This window comes from Coloeus monedula, assembly GCF_965178545.1.
Source record: "Coloeus monedula genome assembly, chromosome: 5".
Lineage (NCBI taxonomy): Eukaryota > Metazoa > Chordata > Aves > Passeriformes > Corvidae > Coloeus > Coloeus monedula.
Genome location: NC_138785.1, coordinates 17,604,367 through 17,618,449, shown reverse-complemented (window position 1 = coordinate 17,618,449; position 14,083 = coordinate 17,604,367). Strand labels below are relative to the sequence as shown.

The 14,083-nt window shown below is 40.5% G+C and overlaps 1 protein-coding gene across 4 annotated transcripts in view; it reads left to right on the top strand.

The window, feature by feature from the left end:
* The window catches only part of MAPK10 (mitogen-activated protein kinase 10), a gene marked incomplete at both ends in the record, with an annotated part of 136,468 nt that extends 125,559 nt beyond the window's left edge, over window positions 1-10,909 (top strand). For all 4 annotated transcript variants that reach the window (XM_082282539.1, XM_082282541.1, XM_082282540.1 and 1 more), the window contains 3 exons: window positions 4,707-4,770; window positions 5,233-5,310; window positions 10,767-10,909. In XM_082282539.1, the coding sequence (XP_082138665.1) occupies window positions 4,707-4,770; window positions 5,233-5,310; window positions 10,767-10,909 (285 nt within the window). The remainder of the gene's footprint in view (window positions 1-4,706; window positions 4,771-5,232; window positions 5,311-10,766) is intronic.
* Between the last annotated feature and the right edge of the window lie 3,174 nt (window positions 10,910-14,083).

Sequence of the window (14,083 nt, the reverse complement as noted above, 5' to 3'; positions counted from 1 at the left end):
CACAAAGGAAAGTGTGCAGCTCTGCTTTCTGCACAGGCACAGATACTTCCTCTAGTCAACAACATCTATCCATTTATAGCTGATTGATTATGGAAGCTGAACACAGCTTCTACAAAAATGTTTGTTAATGTCAGTGAGGAGGAGTGGTTAGAGAAGAAAGAGGCATTTCTTTTCTTCTTTTTCTTTTTTGAACCAAACTTAATCTTTTTCCAGCTTGCTTGTTGTATCTGCAAGCTGTTCAGTCATCTGTGTGTAGCTGAGTAATCTTGACTCCTGCTGCATGGCATCCTTACGGTCCAGCTGTTCAGAAACAGCTCAGTCTACAGTTTCATTGATGCACATTATGTGTGGAGTTTTCCAAAAGCCTCTGCAGAAACTCCAAGGAACAAACGGGCCCAGAGTCATCTCTTCTTCCATATCCATAGCTGAGACCAACCTAGCCCACTGTGGAATTCCTTGGCAATACAGGGTGTAATTCCAAGCACTTTGTAGATAAAGAGATGCCAGACCTCCGGCAACAAGTACACTGGTGTGCTTGGGCTCGCACTGCAAAAATAAATATATAAATGGTGTCAGTAACACAATTTAGGTTGTAGCAAAACAGCAAGGAATTTTTATATTCACTTGTTATGAGGATCTAAGCTATTTACCAAAATGTTTAACCTCACACCATTAATTTTTGCAGCCTCCCATCCCTCTTTCATCTGCATTATCCTGCTAATTCTATCCTGCCTTGTTGTGCCACTCCACAACTGCTGTTCCAGACTCTGCAATTTCGGGAACAGATGCAGACTCAGGCCTTGCTCTGCCAAGCTTTCTAAAAACAGCTCATCCCAAGGTCTCCACTGTGCTGGCACTAGCTCTGCAGAGACAGGGACAGAGATGGCAGGATTTGCTCAAGTGTGAGCTTCAGCCCATTCCCTTTGCTTTCTAGCAGTGGCATACAAACCAATCTGTGTTGCTCTGGGAAAGTGAAAATACATCAGCTTCAACACATGTTTTGCTTTTTTCTCTAGTGAAAAGCTTCCCCTCCCTGGATATTAGAATGCCATTTAACAAATCCAGTAGTCTTCTGCTGTTTTTCTGACCACATAAACCTCCCGTCTTTTGTGTATTTTGCTTTTTGGTTTGGTTTTTGATTGGTGTTCATTATTTGTTTGTTTGATTTGCCCCCTTTTTTTTTTTTTTTTCAGAAAGAGATCCCTGTGGATATTTTCTGTTGGTTTTTTTGGTAATTTTTATTATGTTCAATGAATGTTACATTTACTGCAAGACTATTTTGAAAATCAATTTATAAAATGGAAAAGCCAAGACCCATTGAAACAACAAGAGGTTTTTTAGTATCTACAAGAAAAAACATAATTCATTCCTTAGCTTCCACATCCAAAAATAGATTCTATTCTTTGTTATTGTTGCCAGTGCAACTGCTTACAAATCAATCTGGTTTGGGGAGAAAATGGCTGCCTTAAACTGTAGCTAGATGCTGCCACCCATAGGATTGATCCACACCCTGCCTTGATTTCATGCTAGTTGAACTCGACACTTTTTCTGAGACCTACAGAATCGCAAAATCAAGTAGGTTGGAAAAGATCTTGGAGATCATCAGGTCCAGCCTATGACCTCACACCTCCGTATCAGCTAAACCATGGCACTGAGTGCCACATCCAGTCTCTTTTTAAACACCTAAACAAAGTAAATTATGTAACTCTCAGTTGGCATGTGCAGTATGAAGGATTTATAAGAAGTCTATAAACACTGCAGCTACATCCACATGGAAAGTTAATAATTACGAACTCAGTCATTTTAAGATGTTTGATTTAGTCAGTTTTAGCTTTGCACTAAGACTGATATCAGGTGCCCAGGAGGACGTGGGAATGGCAGCTGCTCTGATTGCTCCATTGCTGTCACAATACTTGTGTATTATCTTTAAAAACCTCCCTTCCTCCCTCTAATTTTAGCAATTGGTTTAAAAAAAAACCCCACAAAACAAACAAGTTAGCAGAAAAGGGGTGGTCAGCCTGGAGGGGATTACAATGTTCTTGATAACGGTGTATTAAGCTTTATGGTTCTCATTAGGATTAATGAGAATGGTGGGAAAATAAATTCTTGAAATAGTTTTGCTATTCTCAGCTCATTTCTGTGCCTTGAATCAGTGAAAAGATGAGGGCTCAGGGAATTTTGGTGGGAAAGCTTCACTTCTCCCAGTGTGAAGTGCTGGCCTGGCCTCTCAGCAGAGCTCCATTCAACTATGCTCTGCACAGGCTTTAGAGGTTACAGATCCTGCCTCTATGAAGAGCAGGGATATAGTCCTGTCACTGTCCTGCTGAATGTTTGTTACCCTTGGCTCTCTCATGCCTGCCAAGAGCTGTGTTTATAGCTGTTGGTTCTGCTAACTCACAAGTAAAAGCCTGCAGTGCAAACACTGGTAGAGCAAGTAGAATGCTGTGCAGGTGCAGCTTCTGGCACCCTGCAGTGTGCAAGGGACAGTTTGGTTGCTCTCCATTATTTGACTCCATAGGAAAACGGGAGCTTGGTAATGAGTAGGATTATTCTGGGCTCTGTCCCTGGAAAATGCCTTTGCTTCCAGAATGTGTTAATCTAGGCAATGATTACTGCTGATTTTCTTGATGCCTATTAGCCAGTTACCCCAGCTTAAGATGCAGCTGAAATAAATTAGAAGAGAAATAAACAAAAGATTCTGGGGTTGTGTGAATTGAGAACAGGTATGTGCCTCTGACCTCTTGTTCCTTTTGATTCTGCAATTTGTGTTTGGGAAGTAAAGTAGTGAAGGAATCTATCCTCTTATTTCTGTCTGGGAAAAATACAAGTTTTTCTATGGAAGGTATAAAAAGAGTATTTATACTTGGTAGAAGGAATTTTACCCCCACCTATGCTTTTTGTAGGCCTCTCCCCGAAGCTTTTAGAAAGAAAGGTACTTTCAGGCTATTCTTGTCCAGCTTGGTTTGCCTGTTTCCTTTGCACCTGGCAGAGAAGAGGTGGTTCTCTCACTGTGATTCAGCTGCAGCTCAGCCAAATGCCTCCCCTGCTGCTCCTGCAAATTCCTAGCCCCCTAATTTCCTTGACTTGGCTGGATTTTTCTGCTTTTCCCAGTAGGAAATGCATGCTCCACAGCTGGCTGAGTGGCTAAGCAGGAGCCCAGCAGGCTCAACTGGAGGAGTGGAGCTTACTTTTCACACCCCACTGGTCAGTGGTGAGGATCACCTGTACTCTTGTAGCATCCACCTCTCTGACAACACCGTCAGCAGGAACACAGAATCCCCAAAGAGGTTGCACTGATCTTGGTGGCATCAAGATCTGCTGCAAAGGACTGAGAAGGGTTGTTATGATGAATAAGAGAGCAGCTGCAATGGTCTGGGACTCAGACTCTTACAGGGTTGTGTCTTACTTTGCTTATATAACAAAACCTCTGGTACCCCTGCTGAGCCCTCACACCCACTTTAACTTATGGCATGTGTTTTTTCCCAGCACCTTCTCAGGTATGAGACTTGGCAACCTATGACTTCACATAATTCCCTTATATTTAACCCTGATACAGATGTCACTCTGAGGAAGCTTCCCTTCTTTCCAGTGGACTTGTCCAGTTCGGCTATCATGTCATTTTCCTGATCCATATCATGTCACTGAGCTATTACTTTTTCAGTTGTATTTGTAGCATGCAAATGGCTTAATGGAATGATGGAGTTAGAGTCCTGAGAGAAAATTTCTAAATTCTTAGTGATTCAAGAAAACAGCTTGGCACGTGTGCATTTAATGGGAGGATGTTTTGAAAGGGACATGTCCGCAAGTTGAAAGTCAGAGGAAATACATATGAGCTAGAAAAGTGTTATGGATCTTGTTTCCGTCTTCATTACATAGTCTTACCTCAGATGCTGGAGCTCCTTGGTGGAAGGAAGGAAGGGGGAGTCTTCTGCCTTGCTTGGCTGCTGTATTTGACAGCCAACAGCAGGAGAGGCAATGAACACATGGCTTAATTGCCCAATGACAGCAGGTGTTCAGGCTCCTGAAACTCTAGGTGCCTTTGTTTCAGTAAATTCCAGGATCTGCCAGTTCTGTGACATTCCCATCAACTAAAAGAAACACAATTTAGAAAACAACAACAAAAAAACCCCGAACAACAACAACAAAAAACAACAACAACAAAACCACCAAGAAATCTTTCTGTCCAAAGTTACTTAAACATACTGGAAAATCCGGGAATTTGGAATATGGATTAGAAACTGTGGCAGGGAGACTTACTTAAAAATTAGAGTTATTTTGGGAAGTCTGTATAGCAGCAAATCTAACGAGCAACTTAAAAATTAATATGTTAATATTACTACTAATTAATCAAGACTGGTATTTGCTTGGTATTCTGACATTACTTCTCTGCTGGTGCAAATGATTTGTGTGTGGAGTTTCCGGGCTCAGTACAAGCACAATGACATTGTTGACCTGGGTTTTATTTCAACTACAGCTATTCCTCCTGTTTAAGAAAGGAAAACAGAGAAGAATGTTTATTTCTTCTACAAAAAGAGTTGACTTCTGGAAGTGTTAATTCCTTTAATATTCAAATGTACTTCATTTGTTTTTGCATGTACAGGATCGACTGTAAAGAGGGAGAAGAGAAATTATCTATTAATTAATTACTCCTAATTATTTACAATATAAGAGAAAATGGGCTAAAGAGCTTTGTTTCTTTCCTGCAGCCTCCTCCTCAGATATACGATAAACAGCTGGATGAAAGGGAACATACAATCGAGGAATGGAAAGGTAATTGCAGTTTAGAATCACATGGGAAGGGGCATTTTAGTGGCAAAATAGCAAAAACATAGCAAAAATATAGAAAATGTTCTGAGGGCTATCATTATCTACATAGGTTTGTGTTAACACAGGAGGTGTGGATTCCAGTGCTTCACAGCAATCTGAGGATATCATCTGGAGAACAGAATACTGTTCAGCAGGGCAGTGCATCAGAATTTTAGCCACAGTAAAAGCAGCTCTATTACTGTGCTGCTTCTCTTCTAGATAGTGCAGCACTAAAAAATTCTTGTGCTCTGGTTGAATCCCATTTGTCTCAATTCAGCTCCAAAAGGGGATGAGAAGAGGGGAATGGAAGAGGGAAGTCGTAGGCAGGTAGAGCTGGGGCAGGGCTGCAGCACTGTGTGGTAGTTGCTTTGTTCCTGATCACAGGCACTGGCCCCTGTCAGTAACTGTCACAATTTTCTCTTCCAGAGCTCATCTACAAAGAAGTAATGAATTCTGAAGAAAAGACTAAAAATGGCGTAGTAAAAGGACAGCCTTCTCCTTCAGGTACTCAGCCCCATTGAATAACTTTGATGTGTGTTCTGTACTGGCAAAGAGAGAATAGAGATTGCTGAAGCACTTAAGCTACACTTGCAGTTATGTAGGCTAATTAAGAAGTTTTTATGAAACCCAGTGCTTCTGATGGGTTGACCTTTAATAATTGCACTCCAGTGTCATGGTAATACTTAAGAAATGGTCTTCTTGCTATTTGAGAGATAGTTGTCCTGGTATTGTCTGTGATTACAGATTATATTCCTGTGAGTGCAGAGGTTTCTCTCACACTAACATTTTCATACTGCTTATGGGTGGATAACAAAACCAATACTTTGCTAGTTGAAATAAGCAAAATTGGTGATGTTAACACATATTAATCTGTTGGACACACAACGCTGCACACCTGCCCCCCAACCCAGCCCCATGTAGGTGTCTGGTACTAATCTGGTAGTCTATCGTCTCAGAAGTCCAAGCACATTAGAACAGCTGGCTGACAAGGTTTGATGACACTTCAGTGAGAAGGGTCTCAACCACTGACTCTTAAAGTCCTGTCACCAAAAAATCACAAATAACTTTTTCTGAGGAAAATTCACATCAGCAGTCTTTTCACAGGAATGCAAACTGTGACTGCTGACATATAGAAATACTTGTGAAGGTACACTTTCACTGGAAGACTTGAAGTGCCCAGATTTTGAGTACAGTGTTCCAGCAGTATTTATGGGTAAAACTGCCTTTCCTCAAACTATAATCATTTAACTCAGTGTTCTCTGTATATTTTCAGAGACTTTTTTTTTTGTGTGTGTGTTCTTATTTCTCACTGCTGAGCTAAGGTAATGTACAACAAGAATGCATCACTAGTAACTGACAGGACAAGGGGAAACACAGCAGCAATGGAGGAAGGTAATAAAGTGCTGGGTGGTGATATTGGAGCATGAGCCCTGCACCTGGATTTTGACATGGATGAAGTAATACTTTGGAAACAATTCACTGTGTTCTTGCCAAGTAGCAGACAAAGTAAAGAGCTTGCAGATTTAGTTTACCAAACTACAGTGCCACCACTGAAAAGAAATCTGGGGCCCTAAATATTATCTGATAAATCCTCATTCCTAAATTTTTCTCCCTTGCAGAATTGTGTTTGCAGGCTGATTTATGATCAAGAAACACTGTAGTTGCTTGTTTCAGGAATTAAGTGCCATGGGATTTCTTTATGTATTTCATATTCTGGCTTTGCTATGTGGAAGTTTTTTATTGTTTATGTAAAACATTTTCAAACATACAGAATTGTCATTTTTTTTACCCGTATTTCTTCTGCTGTTTCCCTTTGACTGTTTTTTGAATGTAAGGCACCAACAAGTTCAGCAGTTATTTAAAAACTGCTCTCAGATGAGGCTGTTTCATGGAACAGTAGATTTCCTGTTTTCCTTCACTTTGTATGCCTGATTTAAATCTTCAGCTGAATGAAATACTGGAAGAAAGAGGTAAAACACCAGTTCTGAGCATAAGGAAAATGAGAGAGACTCTACACACACATGATTCATTGGCTGGTGTTCTTGGCAAGAATTCAGAAAGCTGAGATTTAGTGCTCTATCAATAATCATAGCAAGCTGGAGATTAGTTTCCACGATTACTTGATCAGAGTTTTGGGGGAGACTGCTGAAGCTGACAGCACAAGGGATAATAATTGCCCATTGACAGAGCCACTTAGAGTGCCAGTGTCTTGCTGACTTCAGCAAGGGAAGACATGCAGGCAATCAGTATGATTGATAAAGCAAGCTTCGTTTATTGGTAATACAAAGGCACTTATATAGTGTGAGTATACATGCTTGTCAGTTCTTGATTGGTTTAAACTTATGAAAGCGCATTCTTGTTTCTACATAATTGGGTTAGATAAAAGACTACATTGGCAAGCTTCTACTATTTATGTTTTCACTTGAGAAATCAAAGTTCTTCCTCCCCTCTCATGGTCAGTACATCTTATCAGCACAGCACTGTACCTCCTTAAAACTCCCTTTTGGTTCTCAGGCTTGTTTCTCATACAGGCATTTTCTCATGCAGGCATTTGCTTGTAGAGCTCTTTTATTGATCAGTACCCTACAGCTCTATCAGTGATCCATGTCCCTGATCCTCTAACCATTCTTCAACACCAGTGTACCAGGGTGTCAATCTCTTGTTGTGTGAAGAATTGGTTAGTACAACATATATGCTTGGAAACTCAAGTACCTGCCCCTCATGCTTATGTCCAATGAACAAAATCAACAGTGTCAAAAATCGTTCCAAGCAGAGGCTACTTCTACCTGTCCAAAACAGATGTTTCTGTTATTATCAAACAGCAGTATTTTCAAAAAAAGTTTAATACAAGGCTGTAGATTATTTAGAACTAAACTTACATTCTGCCCATACTATCTAACCTTCTCTCACACTATCCTCTAGCCTTCAATACCCAGCTGCAGTTTCATACATAACATTTTCAACTGTCTTGTCCTTTCTGGGTATGGAATATAGTAAATAGCACAGATCCTAGTGCAGCTTATTTTTAGCGCTCCCTTTCTGGGTGAAAATGGATCTTTTATTCTTATTTTCCTGGCTTTTACTTGCTGTCTGATTTGGAGAGTTTAGGTGCCATCACCCAGGAACTAATGGACACCTTTACTAGCCCTCTTCTGTCACATGCAGACTCTAAATTAAGCAGCTGATGGACTTGACAAGCACTGTGACACTTGATACCAAGAGTTGCTATTTACACAATTTGTGAGAAGCTGAGCAGTTCCCCAAGAGAGACACTGGGCTTTTTTTGGAAACAGCAAAAGCTGCAGTTCTCCTTTCAGTTTTTTTACTCACAAATCTGCATCACTTCACAGCTGAAGTCTCAGAGGCACTTCCATTGGTGCTATTTAATGGCACTTCCCAGGAGCCCTCTGAGGATGGAGTCCCTTCTTTACAGCACATGAGCTGATGTGTGCCTTAAAAGAGAAGCTGTCAAGTCAATGGCAGAGCCAGGAACAGATCCCAGGGGCTGTTTCTCACCTGCTCTAACCTTTAGCACTTTCCTCAATCCTGCAGCCAGTAAGAAGCTTCCTGTCAAACAGCAACTTCATAAATGGGGCTCTTTTTCTCTTTGGAGTGCACCTCTGTCATATTTGCATTGTCTCACCTGGCACACATCCATCCAGGAGCAAGCTACTGTAGCACCAGGCAGGTGCTGAGCACAGCAAATGGAGCATTCCTTACTGAGTAGGACAGATCTGTTTGGGCTTCTGAGTGTTACTGCCCAAGTGCTGCTTTCTGCTGCTGAACTCTCTAATTCTGTCATTAAGGTTTAGTGTAGTTTCACTTATTTTTGTGGATACTCTGTGAGTCTGGGTGCTTTGGGGCTGCAACAGCAACCATCACATCTGTGTGTTGTGTCATGTGGAATTGTGCTGAAATCTAGGAATAGCCATAAAAATGCACTTTCCAGAAACTTATGGGCTGCACTGATACTTGCTGAGAAGAGCATAGCAGGGTTTATTGAATTCAGTGGTGCTGAATCAGACAGAGTGTAACAAAATCTTCACCTGTGCAATTTCTGCAGCTACTTCTTCAGCTATTTTGCCTAGCTAAGTTGAGTGCACGTTCATCAAAGAAAGCTGCACAGCAAGAGATTGATCAAAAGTTGATTGAACCTACTGGAATTCTTTCCATTTGATTCCTAAGACAGTATCCATGACTTAATGGCAGGCTTCTGCCCAGCATGGTAAACATTTAGAAAGGTAATATATTTTTTACTCATTAAAATAAATGAATTCAGTCATATTTTGACTACACATAGATGAATGCACTTGTCTTGACTGATTAGTATTTTCATAAAATGCCACATGACTAAATAACATGTAAACATGAAGTAACAGTACTGTACTGGATGATGAGGTACATGTAAATAACCCTTTGAAAAACATGTTTTCTGGCAGAGTGAATGGATGATTGCTGTCTGCAGTCACCAGTCAGACTTTGTTAAGATTCTCAGTCTTTTTGCAGCACTTACAAAATTAACTATTTTATTTTCCAAATGTACCAGGACAGGAAATTAATTTAAGGTTGGTTCTGATGCCATAGTGTACTACTAGAACAGCAGAAAGCAGTTCCCATCTGGAGCTCTGAATGTGAGCGTATTTGTCTCTGTTTTGTGCATATTTACAGCAGATGTGTATAAAGGGAAGAAAAAGTTGAGGAATATAGAATAGTGGTTGGAGGTATGGTATGGTGGGTTGTTTTCTCAAAGTAAAGTTTTTATTGCAAACTGGAAGGTGACAGAAATCCTTTCTTTTTGCCCATAGCATCATGTATTTTGCCTAGGCTGTAGAGATAGCTATTAATCTCTGTATTAGGAATATATGAGTTTTGTAGTTTTACTAGATAATAGATGTTCATTTCTAGCCATTTGGTGGAAATCAAAGTCTGTAAAAGTTGGCTGTTAAAACTTTTCAGACAGAAGAATGAAATGGCATCTATCTGCAGAACAAAGACCTGTGTCACCTGACTAGCTGTAATTTCCATCTATGCAAAATCATACAAAATTACACATTTTATTGTCATGAGTATTTAATGGAAATTAATGTATTCCTCTCAAACTGAAGTCAGTGATAATTTTGGTGTAAAGAGCACAAAAAAATGCCTGAAAGTTCAGTGGAAAAAAAAGACCAATCAAACAGGTTTTTGCTACTCTGAGAACTTTGGTTTGAGCTGCGGTTAATGGGCAGTAACAGCTGAGCAGCCGTAAGTGCATGATAAATACATGTGGCTCTGTATTTGTCATTCAGTTGTCTGAATTTATTGGACAGATAATTTCTGATAATATTCAGGGATGTGATAAACGTTCAGTTGCATTAAGGATAATCACAGGAAGGTTCATTCTTCATTTCATAAAGTCAAAGTGATTTTTTGCATAATATCTGGTACCATCATAATTTTAGAGAGGCAAGGTAAACTTGGATGTACAAAAATACAGTTGCAGCTGAAATCCTGGGCTTAGTCCCCTAGTCCTTAGCTAAGAGAAAGAAACCACTCTGCATTGCCACTGGGTGATTTGATCCCACCCACTCTATTAGACTGCCAATAAGAAAACTGGAATTTTATTAAAAGAAAATGTAGGAATAGGTTGGGTCTGGTTTTGTTTTGATCACACATTGTATGATCCTAGCATGCCTCTGGCTGTTGGGTGTTTTGGAGCTCCAAGAAGGCTAGAACGAAGCGGGGTGACAAAGACTGTATGAGCTATAACTTTTCAAAGCAGACTGTTGAGGGAGAGAATTCCCTGGTAAGATATTTAATACTACTGAATGCCTAAAGTTTGTATGGCCCACTTTCTGCTAACGTTTGCCACTGTGTAAAATGGTCTGTGTACCACAAGGTAAGAACCCTTTGCTTTCTAACGCGTGACACATTCTGGGGTTTCGGGTTTAATCACGTTGGTGTTCGTTTTCGTAGCACAGGTGCAGCAGTGAACAGCAGTGAGAGCCTCCCTCCATCCTCATCTGTCAACGACATCTCATCCATGTCCACGGATCAAACCCTGGCGTCTGACACGGACAGCAGCCTGGAAGCTTCTGCGGGACCCCTCGGTTGTTGCAGGTGACTAGCCGCCTGCCTGCGAAACCCAGCGTTCTTCAGAGGATGATGGAACCTAGGAGGAAAAATTATGGGAGCTAAGAGATGAAAAGAAAGAGAAATAAAATACAAAGATTTAAGTCAAACAAACAAACAAACAAATCTTTTCAGCCTGCTTCTCCTACAGAGTTATGTAATGCAGCTAAGCTCAAGTGTATATTTAACTTATAGTTGCTCTGCTTTGGTCTTCTTCCAGTGATGCTTACTGGGGGGGAAGAGAAAAAAAGGAACTGAAGAAATCCTTTTTTTTACCCCCCTCCCCACAAGATGTAAAATGAATGGCTGCAAAACCAGCAACCTGCAACTGTCTTTTCCACACTGGCATGACAAGGTGTGCAGTGGCCACGCTCCACCATACGAGCGTGTGTCTGCCTTCACTCTCTGTTCTGCCGCCTGCCCGGTGAGGCAGACAGGGATCTCCACGCATTCTTCCTCATACACAAACAGCACATACACGCACGTGCCAACAGCATCCTGGCAGTGCATGCAGCTGTGTGCCTGCACATCTGCATAGGCACTTAGTGTGCACTCCACAACTATAAATGGCCCATTCCAGGCGAACTGCTTATCTACATATGGGGTATTACAGTACATATTCTGTCTGTTTGCTCATTGATGAGGTTGCAAATACTGTATGAGGACTTGTGGAAGTGTAAATAACCACACAGAACTGTGGCTCCCTCAGACACTTGAAGATGTAGCACCAAATTTCTGCTGAGAGTTGTATATATATTTTGAAATAACAACCAGTTTTATTGAAAGAAGAAGCCGCAGAGCTTCATAGAAAAATGTTAGTTTGTGAATGTTAAGACTTGTTCTGATTTTTAGAGCAGATATGCCAAGCTGAGACTGGGTTAGAAGGAAGCACAGGTATCTTTGCAAGCTACAGGGAACAAGAATGAAGGGGTTTTATGCATGTCTGAGCCCAGAAAGGTATCAGTAAGCAACTTTTTCTGTCAATGTAAAGTGAGTTATCATCTTAGGTCATAGTTAGGCTCGCTATTTTGAATTATATGTATGTTTGTAAATTAGAGGGTATGACAGGGTTGGGGAACGAGCAGATTATGATCAAAAGGACATGCACCAACTTGTTTTTATTTTATGTCTAAATCTTTATTAAGTTAGATAGAGAAAGGATATTTGCAGCCTACTCCCTCTCAGTGTGTGTTTGCAGCTTAGAGGTTGTTTTCCCTTTTCATCATTCCCTTGCAGGCACTTCTGCTACTCAGAGAAAAGGCCTTCTCTGGGTGCTTTGGCTGTTCATTTCCTCATGACAAATCATTGGACTCCCCAGGAAGTTTTAGCATCTGTGTTGCATGGAAAAGAACTACAGAGTGCATATAGTTTTCCTATATTCTAAGTAACAGCCAAGGTTACCAATCAGCTCGTGCGCTGGGCTGGAAGGGTCGTGGCCAGGGGTCTTGGGCAGTTTGGACAAGTTCTGAAGAACCCAACAGTGACTGAATATCAAATTGAATTTGCCAGGTAATAAAACAGAGGATTTCCCATGGTAAGTAACAGCAAGTGTTTTTACTAGAGAATGACAAAACTCCACACAGAATGTCAGAACAACCGAATATTTTTCCAGCCAAAACAGCAATTGGCATTTTCCACTGCAAGGTTATTGTTATCTGAGTTGGAAATTAACTAAAATCCAAGTCATCTGTCCTTTTACCAAAGTGTGCCATGTAAACTGAAATGAGCTAAATCCTACTCTAATGCTTTTCCAAATGTCAGAGAGAGAAACTGTTTAGAGTATGTTAGTGGATATTTTAAATTCACTAATTCTTTTGTATTTAAAACTCTACCAAAATAGGGCTGTTCCATTGGGTGGTTTACAAGCCTGCCATTCTGTGGTAGGAAAAAAAAATGAGTATCAAGTCAGATTTTGTTCAAGGGGAAGAAAGGGAAGAAAAAAACTTCTCCCCAGGCTGGGGAGGAGGGGAGATAAAAATTAAGAGGGTATAAAATAAAATCAGACTTGGTAAGTCTGAGCTGTATCAGAATTGCTGTAGCAAGTGGGACTTTTTCCCTGGTTATATTTTTGGTAGATTTTTATCAATTTTTTTTTGGGGGGAATAAAATTAGGTTGTTAATGTTCTAAAAACTCAGAGCAGTAATTTTAAAAGCAATAATTTATAACTGCTAAATATATTTAGCAATATTCTCTCTTAAGCCATGAAACATCATGTCATTATTGAGTGATGTAAGTCTCACTCCAAAGCCAATGATCATAATAGTATTGAAAGGTTAACAGCAAAGCTCTGTAGGTATGTAGGCAATAACACCAAGGGTGACTTCTTAGCAATAATTAAATATATCACCTCCAGATTTAATTCACTATAGATACATATTAATAATATTCAGGTAACTAGTATCTACATTCCTTAGTGTGCACCATTTGGGTGTGTTATTTAAACAAAACTGAGCTAAGTCTCATCGAGGCAAAGCTGTGTGTAAGAGAAACTGCAAAAATATCACCAGTGTAGACCGTAGAACCTTGGAGTAATCCCAGTTCATTACCAGTGATATTATGGAGATGTGGTAGAGGCAATAGCAGAGAAGCCATTTATAGTAGATGGAGACTTGTAGACCTCCCATGTTTCATCTCTTGAAGCCAAAAACCATACTCTTAGTCCCATGGTATAATTCAGTCTTGTTTGGGTTCATGAGTGCTGGGTGGAGAAGCAGTCACCACAGAAGGTGTCCTTTGATCGGCGCTGAACGGACTCACAACACAGGAATTGCACAGCTTTATTTCCTGACTCTGCTAAGCACCAGTGCTTGTTCAAACATCTCATGGAGGCTGTAGGATGCTTACAAAACTTTAACTAGCGTGTGCTTATGTCCTTTGCTCAGCAGTGATCGACATCAGCATCTGCTTAAGTGCCTTGCTGAAATGGGGCCTAAAAGAATTACTGCATCTCTTTTTGTCCTCAAATTAGTCTCCTTCATGAGAAGCTCTGTCTGGGGGAGGAGACTTGGAGCTGTCCACATTGGACACTAGAAAAACAAGCCATCAATGAAGAAAAGCATTAGTTCTTTACAATTCTGGTCCTTGCATGTCCAAAACAAAGTAGCGACCATCAAGCAGGAATAGCATCCTTTGTTTTGCTTTGTAGCAGGAATTCTGTGCTGTCAG